At 37.7% G+C, this 17,420-nt stretch overlaps 2 protein-coding genes across 2 annotated transcripts; one reads left to right on the forward strand and one right to left on the reverse strand.

Annotated features, from left to right (window-relative positions):
• The first annotated feature begins 273 nt into the window (after positions 1-273).
• On the forward strand, positions 274-1,949 carry m17 (IL-6 subfamily cytokine M17). Its single transcript, XM_034896698.1, has 3 exons — positions 274-441; positions 867-1,015; positions 1,179-1,949. Exons 1-3 carry the CDS (start codon positions 387-389, stop codon positions 1,641-1,643), a joined length of 669 nt encoding a protein of 222 aa, XP_034752589.1. The 5' UTR covers positions 274-386; the 3' UTR covers positions 1,644-1,949.
• An 8,816-nt stretch (positions 1,950-10,765) lies between these two features.
• Positions 10,766-16,608, reverse strand: tescb (tescalcin b). Its single transcript, XM_034896699.1, has 9 exons — positions 16,517-16,608; positions 16,329-16,433; positions 14,329-14,398; positions 14,099-14,179; positions 13,836-13,975; positions 13,663-13,724; positions 12,983-13,090; positions 12,858-12,905; positions 10,766-11,309 (listed from the first exon to the last, which is right to left on the reverse strand). Exons 2-9 carry the CDS (start codon positions 16,390-16,392, stop codon positions 11,232-11,234), a joined length of 651 nt encoding a protein of 216 aa, XP_034752590.1. The 5' UTR covers positions 16,393-16,433; positions 16,517-16,608; the 3' UTR covers positions 10,766-11,231.
• Between the last annotated feature and the right edge of the window lie 812 nt (positions 16,609-17,420).

The following is a 17,420-nucleotide window of genomic DNA, read 5'->3' on the forward strand; positions in this document are numbered from 1 at the left end:
GAGATTCATCTTCCTTAAGTGATACTAATATAACACATTTCTAGTATTTTTTTTGTGCCTGAATAAAAACGAAGCGCCATTAACTATACTCAGTCCTACACTGGATGGTCACACATTTAATAAAAAGCTTAATTAGACACCATCCCTAAATGGCTGCTGTGTGACCAGGCATGTTGGGGCATCAAGCCACTTCTTAGATACAGAGGAAAAAGAAAAAAAGGCATCTGCATCTGAAAAAAAGAGGAAATTCTGAGAAATTTGGTTGCCTCACAAAGCGCACATCATTTCCTCCTCTGACTAATGTGTGGTTTCTGTCTTTAAAAAAACTTTTAAAGGAGTGTGATTATGACGAGTCTGTCTAATTTGCCTGGGAAACTGAGTGGAGAATGAATGGTCATGTAAAGAGTATGAATTTTCAACAGTTTATGGAACAAGCAACAAGTAAGTACTTTTCTATTAAAACATAAAAAAGGTGCACCTTTTCTTGTCATTGTGCACGTTATTGTGGTTATTTTCGGTGCCATACAGCTGTTGTGAAACTGACTGAAGTTTCAGATTGAACTTTACTGCTACACAGTTCTTTTAAACATAGTTTATATTTTTCGACAGTTTGGAGAATCCTGCCAGTGTTTAAAGAGAATGACAATGTTTGTTGGCATCTTAACATACTTTAACTATACTATATGATTTTGTTAAATTTCTGAACTGGTAACATATCAGACCTCTGGTGTTCTTTTTTAACCAGTTGAAGTAAAGTGAAAAAGCTATTTTTATCACTCCTGCCTTCCATTTGTGGCTTTACCATGAAGTTCCCCTCTTTATTGGGATGTAGGATAACCTAAACTGACCAGTTCCTTTCTCTGCAGCATTACTCTCTCTCCTGCTGGTTATGGCTGTTTATTCAACAAGAACTGTGGCAGCAAGCAGAAACCAGCAGTGTGGGAATCCTCTGCAGCAGACTCTTAAGCTAAGCAGACTCATACAGAAGGAAACTGTCGACCTAATCAAAACATATGTGAGTATAGGCACAAAACTGCTGTATTTTACTTTGCTGTGTTAAATCCTCATCTGCTTGTTCAGTACTCCACCCTTTTAGCTTTTTTAGACATTGATGCACACTATTCATGTTCCTCTTTAAGATGTGTGGCTTAATTAGTTTCTGATCTTTATTTTTCCAGAAAGTCTCTCAAGGAGAAATGTCAGAGCTCTTCTGCAAGGTGTCAGTTAACAACATCCCTGACCCAAACATCTCTGGCATGGAGACCTCAGAGAAGATAGTGAGCATCTACACACATCTCCAAGACTTCCTCCCACATTTCAACCGAGTGTACGATCAGCAGACAGACTTGCAGTCATCCACAAGCCCACTGCTGACAGAGTTAAACAATGTAAGGGCTAGGAGCATTAACCTGGCTGCACACATAAACAACCTCTATCAGAGCCTCTTCCCAAACGTGCCTGTACCAGAGCCAGCAGGAAGACCGACAACACTACCTCCACCTCAGAACGTCTTTCAGCAGAAAGTCTACGGCTGTGTGGTCTTGAAAACCTACAAGGAGCTCTTGTTAAATGTTTCTCGAGAACTGAGGATTCTAAAAAGCAAAATGTGCACAAGGAGGATCCAAAAAAAACATTTTTTCTGAGGATGACCTCATACTGGCCAAAGTCAGTTTTCATCAACACTTCCAATCACTGGGTTAATACAGACTTTATAGGATATGTGAGTATGAAGGTGGCTGGTACATCAATGTGATGAAGCCTATTTATGTTATTTAATATTTATTATTTGTTTCTGATAAGAGGAATGCTGATCAAGAGTTTGAATGTATATCTATTAAAGTCATGTATATTTAATTTGTATAATATGTAATGTTCTACTTTGCTGATATAAACTTATTTGCTGGAAAATTATTAAAAGATACTAGCAGTTGTACTTCTTTTTATCTTCATTTCTGAGTGGGGTTGCATCAATTTTAGCAACATGGAAGGGACTGAAAAAAGGACAATCTTAAACACATGCATTACACGTGTTTTCTGATTCGCCAAACCCAATTTGAATAACAATATATCTGTTTCTCTTCTTGAAACAAAGATTGTATGTGCAAAAAAAAAAATGCTGGAAGCATCATATGTTCTGTTATGCACAGAATAAGTCCATCAAGACGGGTTAAAAGAAAATCAGGAAGCTGTTGAGACGCTGACTGTGTGATATCAGCTCAGAATGACGCATGTGTTAAACACAAGGCAGTATTGGATAGGAAAGATTTCATGAAACTGGCGGACTGTCTGGCCAGTCACAAGGTGTGGGTGTGTGTGTGTGGGTCAGATAACTGTAAGTGTTGTTTGCACTCTTGCATCCTCATAGATGGAGACGCAAGTGTGTGAAGGGTGGGATGGGGAAAACAGAAGAGAAGTTGAAATTCTGCAGAAAACCCCTTTTTTTAAATAGATGAATAACAGACACTGCGCGCAAACTTGTCATCTGTAGCCTGTATATTTATAAAATAAAATACCAAATATATTTGTTTGAATGAAGTAATGCTTAACTAAACTTTCCTCAGATCACAAGCTCTCAGGAATCTGGAAGTAGATGGGGGATTCACTCTGGGTCATGAATCAAGTTCCCTGTTATAACTCTGCTTTTTTTATAGCACAAAAACAAGAGGGTACCTCAGGACAATAGTCTCTCCCCAGTATGCGTTCATTTTCACTAACCACTTATGTTTATGCTTTACAAGACCACAGAGAGCTACAAAGTTCACCACCCTAGCAGATACAGTATTATTGAAAATGAAGACACCTTGGACTATTCACGAGTCTTCCCTGTAAAACACTCTCTAATCCACCTGAAGTGGAGAAACACAAGATAACCTGCACAATTTCAACACTTACACAGGTAAAACATGCAACCCACACAGAACTGGACAAGTCTGGAGACCGGACCCAGCACCTGTTGTAACCATTGATCCACCTGTCATCAGCAAATTACTATAAAAATGTCTTGGCTTCTGCAACACAGCAAAACAATGTATACATTTTGTCAAACTACTGTTTATACAAGGTAAAGGACAATCCCGACTGAAAAAAAAAGACATGGTGCAGGTATGAAGGGATGGGTTACTTCTAATTGATATACTGTACTGTAGTTGTTTGAAATTTGTGCTGAGCATCACACAAAAAAGCACTGAAGCACAGAAGAGAGGGGGAGGGGACGGGATGAGGAGGAGGGAGAGGCAAGCTGGTCTCGTCTTTTTTTTAAAATACTTTGAACGTCAACAAGAGGTAACGTCACCCAACATCGCTTAGAGCGCCTTTAAGATAATTTCCATTTTTATAGGCAATAACTTCAAACAATGGAGTCTACTGCAACCTAGTTCAGGACACATTACATTTCACATTACAGTTGTGTTATGATCCTGTGTTTGGTTCTGGTTTTGTCAGTGGCTTTTTTGTGTGCTTTTTCTCCTCTCCTATCTGCAGGACATGTGTGTGTGGCAAGGGGCGTGACTGGCATCTCCAGGCAGCTGACAAGGTGCACCTGTATCCGTTCACCTCATCACTCTCGTCATATAAGCCTGGTCTTCACTCCACTACTCTACCAGATCATTCCGTCATGTTTCGGAAGCACGCAACAAGTTCTTCTCTTTAAAATCCCAAGGTGACATTTGTTCCTTAAAACTGTGGAAGAGTGTACCTGACGGTATACTGTATGTATTTGTGTTGCTGAAACAAAGTGGCCAGAGGTGCGTATATCTCTTGAGACGAGGTTAAAAAAAACTGCAGAATGGCCTCCATCAGTGTGTTCGATCTCCTCTGTCATGTTTAAGCTGAGTTATGAGTCACTTCCTGTATGAGAGTTGGAGAGGTGTTTTATTGAGTTTAGGCACAGGCTTTTATCCATAAGAGACTCCTTTAAAAAAAACACACACAAGTGGGAAAGGTGGGATTTGAACTCTCAACCTTCAGAATGTGACTCAGTTTCTTTTTCAGTTGTGCTTTCAGGACTCAATATTTCAACCAAGGTTGAACTTCACAGTTTCTTCACTTTGGTGAAGCAGGTTTTAGGTTATTTAATGGATAGAAAAATGCATTTCACTGGATTAAAGTGTTTGATTGGTTATTACTTATGTCTCGGGAAGTGTCAAGGGGTTTTCAAGGATTATCTGCACATTGAAGATGTTTTAATGGAACATTAAAAAAAACTGGAAAAGGCAACAAAAGAAAAAGACAAGGGTGATGAAGGTGAAGTTTCCTCTTTCTCATTGGGACTTGTGGTTATCACGCCCGGAGATGGTCCAACAACATTTCCAAGTTTCCCAAAGCTAAAGCTTTGAAGGTTGTAGAAGTTATTCAGAATTATATTAATGTTAGTCATAGTATAGAATGTCAAAGTATAGTATGCCAGAGAGAGTCTGAAAGAACATGCAATCGCCACAAACCATTAAAGCACCAAGCCAAGACTGGGGATTGAACCAAGGGTGAGAGTCTACAGGGCTTGTCTGTTGTTAGTTGTAGCTTTGTTATCCCCTGAGCCAGCATGCCAGCGAATAACTAGACTTTGAAAAAAATCTGTTTAGTATGTCTAAAATGGGCGAAAAAAGTCATGGCACAGAAAGTCAAAAAGAATTTGATTATATAGTGTGTCAAAAATTGTCAAGGTATGTTGAAACAAGTAATGGTATAAAAAGTCAAAGTATAGTATGCCAGAGAAAGTCGGAAAGAACATGCAATCTCCACAAACCAAAAATGGCCAAGCCCAGGCTGGGCATCGAACCTCGGTGAGAGTCTGAAGTGTTTAATTGCTATTGCTTGTTGGAGGGATGCAAACCCCTGAGCCACTGTGCCCCTGAACAGCTTATGTTGAAAACAGTCATAGCTTAGTGTGTTGAAAAAAGTAACAAAGTCATTGTGTAGTATGCCAAAAATAGTCCTAGTATGTTTCAAAAAGGTATAGTGCACTAAGTCAAAGACATCCAGAAGAACATGTAAACTTCAAAAAGTGCCTGCCCAGACCAGGAATTGAACCTTGGCCAGAGTCCATATTGTCTTTTTGCAGCAATGCAAACCCCTGAGCTATTAAGCCACCAAATCATGCATCTTGAAATTGTTTACAAGTCATGGTATAATGTTTAAAAAAAACAATGGTATATTCTGTTAAGTGCAATACATAATACTGGGAGCTAGTGTTTAAAATAGTTACTGCAGTACAAATTCAAAATACTAGAGAGAGTCGTCTCCCCCGCCCCCTCCTCCCCAGACTCGAAGTTCAAGAAAGTTGCCGACATTACTTGACAGCACAGCGGAGTAGTGTTAGATGCTAGCAATATTGATAGTCATAAAAGCCCGTGCTCACGCAGAGCTCCGTACCAAACTGACAGGCCCATTTCTTCAGCTTAGAATTAGGGTTGGAACTGCTATAAACACAACAACCTCGCCGTCCTCTCCACCCGACAGACAGACACACATCCTCAGCGTGAAATTACTGTAGGAACCGTTAAAAAAAAAAAAAACACAAGCTTGCTGTCCTCTTCACCTGATTGAACACACTTGTTGTATTGGTTAAGAATTAAGGCAACAATCGCTACACACAATAAAAACTCATGGTCCTCTCTTTCCGATGTACAGCCCTCCTCTATAAGCTTAAAATAACTCATCGTTTTGGGCTACAGCCGCTGAACAGGTTACACGTTGCAAACAGCTGTGGCTTACTACAATGCTAATGTCAGTATTTTATCCTTTTTTGAAATTTCTGTTTGTGTTTTGGCCTGTGTGTTGTTATCAACTGCCCAGTTTAACAGCTAGGCCGAGTTGCTAGATATATACCTGTAAAAACAAACGCAGCAAGCTACAGCTGGAATGTTAGTACAGCCATGAAAGCTGCAAACAAAACAAACAGGATCAATGGAGATGGAATCTACCCGACCCCAAAAAAACCTGTATATTTCTAACAATTGCGTAAAAATGTTGGAGATGTGAAAAAAACAGGATCGTGTGTAAGTAACTTAATTCTGATTCTAATAATTCTTTTTAGGTGAGGCCCTACCACAACATTTTAGACCAGTGAGTAGCCTACAGGCCAGCACGTGGAGCATCACGCACAGACAGTTTCATAATAAGGGTGTGTTAGAGAGTTACTTGTAAAAGCATGTCAGTAAAAGTAGAGAAATATGCTGTGGACATTAGTATTACTAATTTGAAGGTTATAGAATTTATTCTGAATTATATTATACATTTTTTGTGATTAAAAGTATGCTGAAAAAGTGATTTGAAAAAAAAGTATAGTATGCCAGAGAAGTTTGGAAGAACACAAAAAAAGAGGCAGCCCAGATCGGGAATCAAACTGGCTGAGAATCGGCAGCATCTATTTGCTGGTGCTTGTTGGCGTGACAAACCTCTAAGCCACACTTTCACCAAGCAAACCATGTTGAAATAAGTCATAGCATAGTTTATTTTAAAATATTGAAAAACATCAGTATAGTTTGTCCGAATCAGGGTTAAAAAAAAGTGATGTATACCATCTCTAAAAAAAAACATACTTTGTCAAAAAAGTTATAGTATATCAAACTCTGGTGGGCGTTTCCCACCAGCTTTTATACATAACAGACTCCTTTTTTTTTTTTTTTTTTTTAAATAAAAACACTTATGGCAAAAATGGGATTTGAGTTTAGATTGTGGAGAAGTTTCTTTTTTAAGTTGAGTTCGCAGAACTCTAAAAAAAAGGCTTCTCAATATTTCAACCAAGGTTCAGCTTCACAGAGCAGCATCACTTTTGTGAAGCAGGTTTTAGGTTATTTAATGGATTGATGAATGCATTACACACTTTTAAAGGGTTTGATTGGTTATCACATACTGCATGTCTTGGGAAGTGTCAAGTTTTTTTTAGATTATCTGCACCAAGATTATCTGCACATTAAGATGTTTAAATGGATTATCTGCATGTCAAAGAATTTTTAAAAGACAACAAAAGAAAAAGACAAGGTTAATGAAGATGAAGTTTATTGTTTCTTGTGTTTATCCCACCCGGAGATGGTCCAGTGGGGAATGACGCTGACTGACAACTAGGAGACGTGGGTTCAACCCTCACCTCAGGTACAACACAAGAGTGTTTGTGAAGAATGAATGTGAATGTGTAATTTCAACCTATGAATTTATGAGCATAACACAACAAACTCAACTTGCGAATTTACAACGGTTTCAACTTGCGAATTTTCAACAATTTCAACTTGTGAATTTACGATTTCAACTTGCGAATTTCCAACAATTTCAACTTGTGAATTTACGATTTCAACTTGCGAATTTCCAACAATTTCCACTTGCGAATTTACGATTTCAACTTGCGAATTTCCAACAATTTCCACTTGCGAATTTACGATTTCAACTTGCGAATTTACAACAATTTCAACTTGCAAATTTACGATTTCAACTTGCAAATTTACGATTTCAACGTGCGAATTTCCAACAATTTCCACTTGCGGATTTACAATTTCAACTTGCAAATATACAATTTCAACTTGCCAAATTTACATCTATGATCTCAACTTGTGAATTAATTATTCTCATAGGGAAAATATTAAATTAACATATACTTTTTTTTTCTGCATTCTGTTCAGTTGAAATATTAAAGTATTTTAAAGTAAAAACGACTTAAGATTCACAAAATAAGATCACAGGTAACTGTGATAAACTAATAAAGAGACTTTTTTTCCCAGAGAAACGCTCCCAAAGGTTGTTTAAGCAGCAATTACAAACCAGTCCACAAATTTATTAAAAAGAGACAAAAATGCTGCCGTGGACAATGGTATTCCTAATTTAAAGGTTCAAGAATGGTTTCTTTTTGTGATTTAAAAAGAAATACGTAGTATAGTATGTCAAGTGATAAAAAGATAGTATAGTATGTTCAAAAAGTCATAGTATAGAAATTCAACAAATGGGTGTCTACCCAGACCAGAAATTGAATCTTGGTCAGAGTCCGCAGTGTCTACTTGCTGGTGCGTGGTGAAGTGATGCAAACCCCCGAGCCACCATGTCACCAAATAATGCATGTTGAAAACAGTCATAATATAGTATTTACAAAAAAAAGTCATGGTATAGTATTTACAAGTAATTTGTCCAAAAAGGGGTAAAAAAAGAAAAGTGATAGTTTTACTATCTCAAAAATAGTCATAGTAGGCTATGTCAAAATGTAAGAGTATAGTATGTCAAAGAAAGGCTGGAAGTATAAAAACTGCACACAAAAAAAGGACTGGGAATTGAACCATAGGTGAGAGTCTACAGTGCTTACGTTCTGCTGCTTGTTACAGCAATGCTAATCACTGGGAGTGATTTCTTCCTCTGAGGTGTTTTAATGAGTTTAAGCCCAGGCTTTTACCTATAACAGACTCGTTTTATGAAAAAGGGAACACAAAAGGCAAAGGTGGGATTTGAATTCACAACCTACAGACTTTGGAGCAGTTTCTTCTCAGTTGAGTTCTAAGGACTCTTAAACGTTATGATGGCGCAGTGGATATGACGCATGCCTTTGGTATGGGAGAGCTGGGTTCTATTCCCACTACGTATTTCTTAGGTGACTTACAGTTATTCTAAAATATTATTTCCACTTTACACTCGCCTAATTTTTGTGAAGCAACTTTTAGGTTATTTCCTACATAGAGGAATGCATTACACTATATTAAAGGTTATCTCTTGTTAAAGAGTCTTTTTTTTAAAGGCAACAACAGAAAAAAGACAAGGTTGATTAAGGGGAAGATTCTTCTTTCTCTTTGGATCTTGTCTGGATCATCCCCGGAGATGGTCCAGTGGGGAACGACGCCGACTGACAACCAGGAGATGCGGCTCAAACCCCGCCTCAGGTTATGACAGACCGGAGTGTTTGTGAAGAATGAATGTGGTTTTATTTGAAACTTCGCAAATGTTGAATGAGTTACAACTCACCAACAATCTCAACTTGTGAATTTACAACAAAAGTTTCAACCTGTGGCTCCATCTAGTGGCAGAGTAGTTACAACAGGAGCAAAGCAGGAACAAAGGTGAACAACTGGCAGTACCAGAGTGTTCAGTTGTGTTAAAATAAACAGTATACTGTCCAATTAACTTGATTTTAATAATTCTATTTAGGTGAGACCAGAGTATGGGACAGCATTAAAAGCATGAGCCAAAAAACCAGACAGGTACATATTGAGGGTGGAGAGTGTTAGATAGTTAAATTAAAAGGTCCATATGAGTAAACGTGAAATAAACAGAAATAATGATGTGAACTTATTCAGTATAAATTTTATTCAATTTTATTTATAGTTTCAAATCAATATAAGGTGTGTGTGTGTGTGTGTGTGTGTGTGTGTGTGTGTGTGTGTGTGTGTGTGTGTGTGTGTGTGTGTGTGTGTGTGTGTGTGTGTGTGTGTGAGAAAACGTCCCCCAAAAGCAAGCATTTAGTGCAACAGTGGAAAGGACATTTTTTTTTCTTTTAGACAGAAACCGCAGACAGACTCAGGCTCTTGGTCGGCAGGTGTCTGCTGGTGCCGGTTAGGGGTGTGATTAACAGCGGCAATTATATTAACAATAAAGATAATAGAACAATTACTAGAAACAGTAGTTGTACTAGTTCAGGCCATAGCAGGCCACCGAACAGGAAAACGGCAGCAGCTGCAACCCTGATTTAAGTGTCACCCAAATCCAAAGAAAACTGCGAGGCGGGAGAAGGGGTGCCTTGTCTCGGGGCTGCCTGGCCATTAAGAGCTTTGTACGTCAGGAGAAGGAGTCTAGATTTTACAGGAAGCCAATCCTGAAAAGCTAAAACACAAGATAATTGATCTCTTTTCTTAGTTCTTGTCAGTACATGTGCACAGGATTCTGGATCAGCATTAAATCATAACGTTTCTTCTGGGATTTAAAAAAATTGAAGTATAATAAGTGCAGAAAAAGTCATAGTATGTTGAAAAATGTAGAAATATAATCAGGTGCAGGTTCATTATCATTTAACATGCTTTCCATGTTTTGACATGTGGAGGGCAGTATACACCCAAGACTGAATACAATAAAGCACCAGCAAAGTATTAAGAGTTAGTATACATCCAACACAGCTACTCAACACCGGTCAGTACAGTAACAACAAATGCTGATGACATGATATCGATAAAAGCTTTTTTATTGATAGTGACCACATGAGCTTGATGGGAAACATAGGAACAAAGAGAGGAGACGACAACAAAGGTCCCCAGCCAGAATCAAACTGGGGTTGTTGTCGTCATTGCATTATGGTATACACTGTAACCACGATACCAACTGAGATTACTGTTCTCAACGTTGTTGCTAAATAAATTTCTATATTTACCACAAAGGTCAAATCACCAAAAGATTGGAGTAAGAGTTGACTGATAATTGCTATTGAGAACTTAAGTTTAGCATGGAATTTTAAACTCTGATATAGGTATTCAAATGCCTGACATGAGGCTTCAAATGCTTTGTGCCCAATTATAAGTTGGAATACAGCAGAGAGGATTTAAGGGTAGTTAGACAAAACTTTTCACCATCAATGATGACAGTCTCTCAGGATTGTATGATACCTGAGAGACTTTTAATACAAACTATATTAAATATATATCTATGACTTAAGTGTTTAAAATGTTTTAAAGTATATTTCTAAGGAGTGTCAGTCTGCCCTTCTTAAATAAGTACTGATCAGACAATGCCTTTAAGCATTTAATCTTGTATGGCAGCACTCTATTTCCTTTTTTATCAGAAATACACATCCTGAACCAAAGTCACATCTGTTTCATGTTTTTGTGTGTGTGCAAATGTTGTGCAGAGCATGCACCAGTGTCATATTTGCAATATGAATAAAAGGCATTTCAAATAATCGTATTGCTATCATTAGAAACATTCAGATATATTTAAAGTCACATATTTATCCCTGATTAAGTTATTGATTCATGGCATTGACAAGTTTAATGCATTGTGCATTCATATTTGCATGCATAGAGATATAATGCCTGCAACTCCAGAGATGGATAATTGATAATTGCTTTGTCCAACTACTAACAAGATGGTTGTTATTTGACTGATTATTTCATGTTATTGCTTACAATCAAATACACTACTTCTACTACATCAATTTGCATAGTTATTCAAACATGAGTAAGGCATATCATTCAATGCAAGCTCACAACTGGAAACAACAGATCATGAAACCATCTACAGAGTTTTCCAAAGTCACTGCAGAGTTTAGTGTACCAACTTCACTTACACAAGGTTGTTGTGTCCATATTCAAAAAATGAACGTTCATTTTTGATTCAATCTCGAAGCCGTTCAGCAACTAAAAAAAAAGAAGAGATTTTCATTGTTAAAAATGTATATTGCTGATAATGTCACTGTTCTTGAAAGTAGTAAGGTTGATTTTTATTTTTTTATTTTAAAGTAGCTAGGAGGAACTTTTACGTGTTTCTGAAATTGTTAAATGTTCCATCTGATGATCATAAAGGAACCATAACAGCAAACAAGACTAACAGTAAAAAGATTGCTATTTTTTTTTATATTGCTTTTATGAATGCCTTTTCCCTGGTCCATTTTCTCCAAAGTCAAAAAATTGATTTATGACAGATAGACCAGCTCTATAGTCAAACATTCTGATGGGTCACAGATTTTGTGAACAACACCAGAAAAACCTGTGTTTGAGTCAACCAGGTAAAAGGTAGCAGGAGATTTCTTTATATAGGCCTAATTGCATTTTTACTTTATTTTTGAATTTGTCTGTAGTTATGGCTGACACTGGGGCAGGGTCGTCACAGAAAAAAAATGAAATTAATGAAGAACTAAAAGCTAAAAGGGAGAGATGGATACAATTAAGGGATTGTATATTATACAAAATTGACCCTCCTCCTAGACAGGTACGTAATATGTCTATTGCATTCTTAAAAAAACTTTAAAATGCAAGATGTGTTTGTACGTCAGCAGCCTACATGTAATTACGTCCCCCTTCCATTTAGCGCCCAGTTTTTTTTTCTCCTTTTAATCAATGTTTGTGTTAGCCTACTATTTCTTTTTTGTCCCTGTGTACTTGTGTAAAGCGTCCTTGGGTTTCATAATCTATATCCACGTTCCACTTCCATGATTGCACCAGCGCCTGATTGCTTTCTTTGCTTTCTTTGTGTTGGAATTTTAAACTCCGGTGGATTTGAGGACTATGGTTAACTGCTCCTCAGATCTCTGCATGGTAAATTGAGACAGCTAGCTAGACTATCTGTCCAATCCGAGTTTTCTCTCGCACGACGGAAAAACTTTAAATGTACACGTTCCACCAAAACAAGTTCCTTCCCAGGGCTATTTCGCAGCGGCTCCGTTTGCAGATTAGTGACACCCATGATTATTGTGATTGGTTTAAAGAAATGCCAATAAACCAGAGCATGTTTTCTCCCATTCTGGAATGCTATGTGGACTAGCCAGATCCTCCTCCACAGTGTGTGGAGGAAGGTCTGGCATCCTCCACTGGCATCTGGTTTCATGAAAGGCGCTAAATGAACAACTTGCATGGCCTCCACAGTCCGTTGGATGCGACTTGCGCCTTGGATCCCATTCATAACTCATTCCCTCCAGGATGTCGCAATCGCAACACTTGACATAAATTCAACCAATTATGAATTTGTGTGACTTGCAGGTGTGGAAAAAACAGAACAGTTTTTGTCCAAAGGACCCGCAACAATCAAAATAAACTGAAAGTTCCGCGTAACTGATTTAAGTTGAAAAAACAAAAATTCTAAACCATGTCATTTAATTAGATCGGTTTCAAACGTATTAACACATTATACTATCGTATAAAACTAAAGTAGCAAATATATTTATTATAGTGTGTATTTTGTGTACTAACCTTGAGGAAATGCTCAAATGTGATTCCCTCATAGAATTCATCAGGTTCCTGCATGTGAAAAGTGAAGTTACAGACAAACATTGAATCAAACATAGTTCTCTTGAACTATACTAAAGCTCACATACCATGTGGCCCATCGAAATACTGGCCACCTCCAACATGGCTGCATCAGCAATGCTTTTGGCTGTGTCCTTCTCCAGTGCCTCACTGAAAGATAACAGCTCCTCCACCACCTGGACAGATGTGTGCAACAAGATAGAGGTAATTTCATATCTCGATAAAGATATGTATTGCAATATAGCATTTTTTCTGGTAATTCTATAATTCAATATAAAATAACCATATGGTAAAGCCTATTTGTATATGCTTCTGTGTGAATTAAATATTTGACAATGGAAAAGAACTGAGTATTTTCTGATTTTATAAAGAACTTTAGTGTAAAAATGACCATAACATGCAAGGATCAGTTGTCCAGATGGCGTAACCAATGCCCAATGATGATGTTTAACAATACAGAAACCATATATATGATAGACATTTTTATATTGCTTTGACAATGTAAAAATGACTATAATGTATTATATATATATATATATAATATAATATCGCCCAGCCCACCTTTTTAAAATTCAGCTTAAAATGTTTCATTGGTGCTGATAAAAACAGACATAGATAACAGTAAAACCCACATAATAAACCTAGATGGTTTCTTCAGGCTGTGAGTAGAGATTGGTGTAATCTTCACTGGTTATAGGATGAGCTAAATTCATTTAAAAGATTTAAAACTTCATAAGCAGAGGCTTACATGTCTGTATTCCTCAAGTGTTATCGTCCCGTCGTTGTCTGCATCATGCATGTTGAATAAAACTGCAGAGAATAATAATACAAATACATGTAATTAACACAGCTATCAGTTCAACAGCTGTGTGTCAGCCACAGATATTGTCAGGCATGTGATCATGTGATTTAAAGACGCACATCTCAGTTTGTCCCTCCTGATGCTCTCACGCTGTTCCTGTGTCATGTGCAGTGACGGGGGCTTGAAATGGGACATAACCACCAGAAACTCTTTAAAGCCGATCTCCTCAACTGTACCCTCGCCGTTCTGTCGAAAGTTTCTAAAGAAACATAGAAATGAGCGTACAGATCGTGCAGTTTTGACAATAACATGAAGCAAATTCTTGAATCTTATCTCGCTCCACATTACAAGCTCAGGCAATTTCTAACGATTGTCACTGTACCTTCTGTCAAAGAAGGCCTCTATGATCTGCAAACGGATAGGATTACATGCTAGATCTGGGATTCCATTGAAGTGGTCTCTCCTGTGGGTTTAAAGAGGATTTTAAGGTGTGGCATATGGTGTCACACACTGTAATATGTAACTGTGGCCACAGGTTGATAGCGAAAAAACAACAAACCTGTAGGTGTCACTGAAAAATAAAAAAAAATACTTAAAAATCTTAAAACTTACAGCAGAGTTTCTTCATTGCGGCTCAACTGCTTGAACCTGTTATGTAGGATTCCAATCTGCTCAAATGAGACTGAAAACATAAAATTGATTTTGTTAAAGGTCCAATGTGTAATATATTTACTTTAATAAATCCAAAAATGAGCCCAAAGCATCATCAGATATTAAGGAAACATGCTAAGTTGAAATACTATAATAATCTTTTCTGACAACAGTGCTAATGCCAGTATTTTCTCCGTTTGAAATTTCCGTTCCTCGCCGAAATTTCTGTTTGTGTTTCGGCCTGTGTGTTGTTGAACTGCCCAGTTTGACAGCCGGGCCCGATTGCCAGATACAGTATATACCTGTAAAAACGTAAACCCAGTGCGCTAGAGCTTTAACGTTAGTACAGCCATGAAGGCAGCAAACAAACTAAGGGGATCAACAAAGATAGATTCTACACAACATTTAAAAAAGGCATGTTTCTAACAGTTGCGTGACCAGAGACATAACAAACCCCAGGTAAATATTGGGAATGTATTGGAAAGATAGAGACAGGTTAGAGCCCAAAAGGATGCTGAGTTGGCTAATTTCCTCCTGAACAGGTATGCATTAGCTTCAGGCTAATTTATCACGGCTACTAGGGACGGTTTTATGTCATGTCATTTCAACATTTGTCTAGCTACTCACATTGAAGCATATAGAGCTAGAGCACCCGAGCTGGTTATTTGCAAAAATAAATAAGAGACGGCCAGTAAAGTAATCCTGACTGGTCCTGGTTAACGCTGCCATGCTAACCCTAGGAAGTGGTATTTTTAGTGGTTCCTATTCGTATATCGAATTCTAAGCTTGGCCGGTCAGTTGGGTACAGAGCTCCGCATGAGCACGGGATTTTGTGACTGTCAATACAGCCAGCATCTAACGTTAGCTACTCCGCTGTGCTGTGAAATAATGTCTGGCTATGTGAGACAAGTGTCTAGCAACATTGTTGTGGATGCTCTGGTCTCAGCCTGGCAACCAATGTGAACTTTGAGTCTGAGGAGCTCCAGTATTTTGAATTTGTACTGCACTAACTGTTTAAACACTAGCTGTTAGTAATACATATTGCACCGTTAAGTGTGCATGCATGAATAGCCTAAATGACGCCAAAAACAATGAGACACAAAGTAAACATAAAACTCTTTAAATCTATTAAAAATTGATCATTTTGAAATTAAAAATAATTAAAATTTGTTAAGAATCTGATAGCTCTTTCCTTATCCACATTCCTTCACAAGTTTTACTAGAGGCTTTCAAGGCATGCACATTTGAGTATGTATATTTTATGTAAACACTTTGGTTTGTGGTTGTCTGTCACCTGCAGCTACCAAACACACCTATCATATGAAGCTACAGGTGAATTAAAGTACTGTAGCTATTGTTGCATATAAAAAGTCATAACTTTAAGGCACAAATATGTTAGATCCTCTTCTCTTATACGGTTGTAACACAGTCATATGACATAGTAGCCTAAATAAAAATAAATAAATGCTGGATATTGAAAGTTTAGTTAGAAACAAGGGAAAGAGCCCTCACTGACAGCACACTGTTTGAAGATTTTACAGTCAAAAAAGCAAAAAAAGTCCAGGCTGCCTCAATGAGCACTAGGTGTTAAAGGGTTAAATTGTTTTACCAAAGCCTGAGTCTGATCTATATTATCTGTACTTCCCTCTGAAGACTGGTAAGCGACACAGTAAATGTAAATGTAAATGATTCATTACTACTGCACCACACTGCTGGTTTTCCATAGAAATGCTGGGCATGAGTAATTAAAGCAACATAACGATCATATCTTTACTCATGGCGTGGAAATGGTCAGATTCCCCTTTAAGACAAGACTGGATTAGAATGACACTGAATTCAAATACTATTTCTGGTGTAATGAGCTCAGGTTTTGGTTTTCACACATCCTACATGTCTGACTGCTGTGTTTAAAACGGTGGTGCTTTACGCCAACACAAACAATAATAATGATGACTACTCACAGCCCGTCTTTTCCGCCAGATCAACGTATTCTGGTTTACCCGGTAAGGACTGTAGCGCACCCATACCTAAGAAAAGATCTTTCACCAGTCCGGTTTTATCGTGACCTAAGACAGATCAGAAATTAGCCAAAACTGTTGGAAATAAGACGGGATCTCAGATGTCATGTATGAGAATCATCCATCTCCACCTGAGTGTTTGTAGGCCTACACCAGACTTGTTTTCCGTTTGCGGTCGCCAGGCAGCTCATCTCTCCGCAAACGACGCAGGCTACTTCCGCGACTACCGTGTTGATGACGACACACATCTATAAAGGAACAACAGGCTGAAGTTTGAATTATTTATCTAGACTTTTTTCATTTATTCAGAGGCTGTTTATACTGTAGGCTACCAGCCAGGCAAGATGGAGAGTAAGAAGGTTCTCAGATATCATACATGACTGGAATATTACATAGCGTTTCGAACTCTATTATATTATCTATAATTTCTATTCACAAACATTTGTCTCATCATGCATTATGACCAGGTTGTTTAACTCTGCCAGTTCCACAGGTGCACCCACCTTTTTTTAAACTCTATTTCAAATTCTGGACGTTTAAAGGTTTCTTCCAAAATTATCAAACATGACAAGCTGAAGTTCTGAGAAAAACAATATTTCTACTTTGATCAATAGATAATAAAAACATGAATTGTAATATGTATTTTAACATATATAAAGTCACTAAACATGAGGTGCATGTGACACCGTAACTTTAGATGATATCCCATGATCTTCATCAACAGGTGGAATTTGACACTTGTCATAGAAAGCGACAGGTCGACAAGTTTGAATGCTGCTTCAAACAATGTAGAGAGTCTAATTAACCACATTTCCTGCATTAGGTATTTTTGATGACCTCCAATGTTTTTCAAATGCATTTTGCTTGTAATAAATAAGCATAAAATAAATACATATCTGTGTAAAAGTTCATCCGTATGATGTTAAAGAGGTTAGTTGGTATTTGTGCATAGTGTCAAATGTAGGATTTTTATCTAAAAATATCCCAATGGCGTATCTAATGTGTATTCTATTTCTGACCATGTGTGATTTTGAG

The sequence above is a fragment of the Etheostoma cragini genome, chromosome 16 (assembly GCF_013103735.1).
Source record: "Etheostoma cragini isolate CJK2018 chromosome 16, CSU_Ecrag_1.0, whole genome shotgun sequence".
Taxonomy (NCBI): domain Eukaryota; kingdom Metazoa; phylum Chordata; class Actinopteri; order Perciformes; family Percidae; genus Etheostoma; species Etheostoma cragini.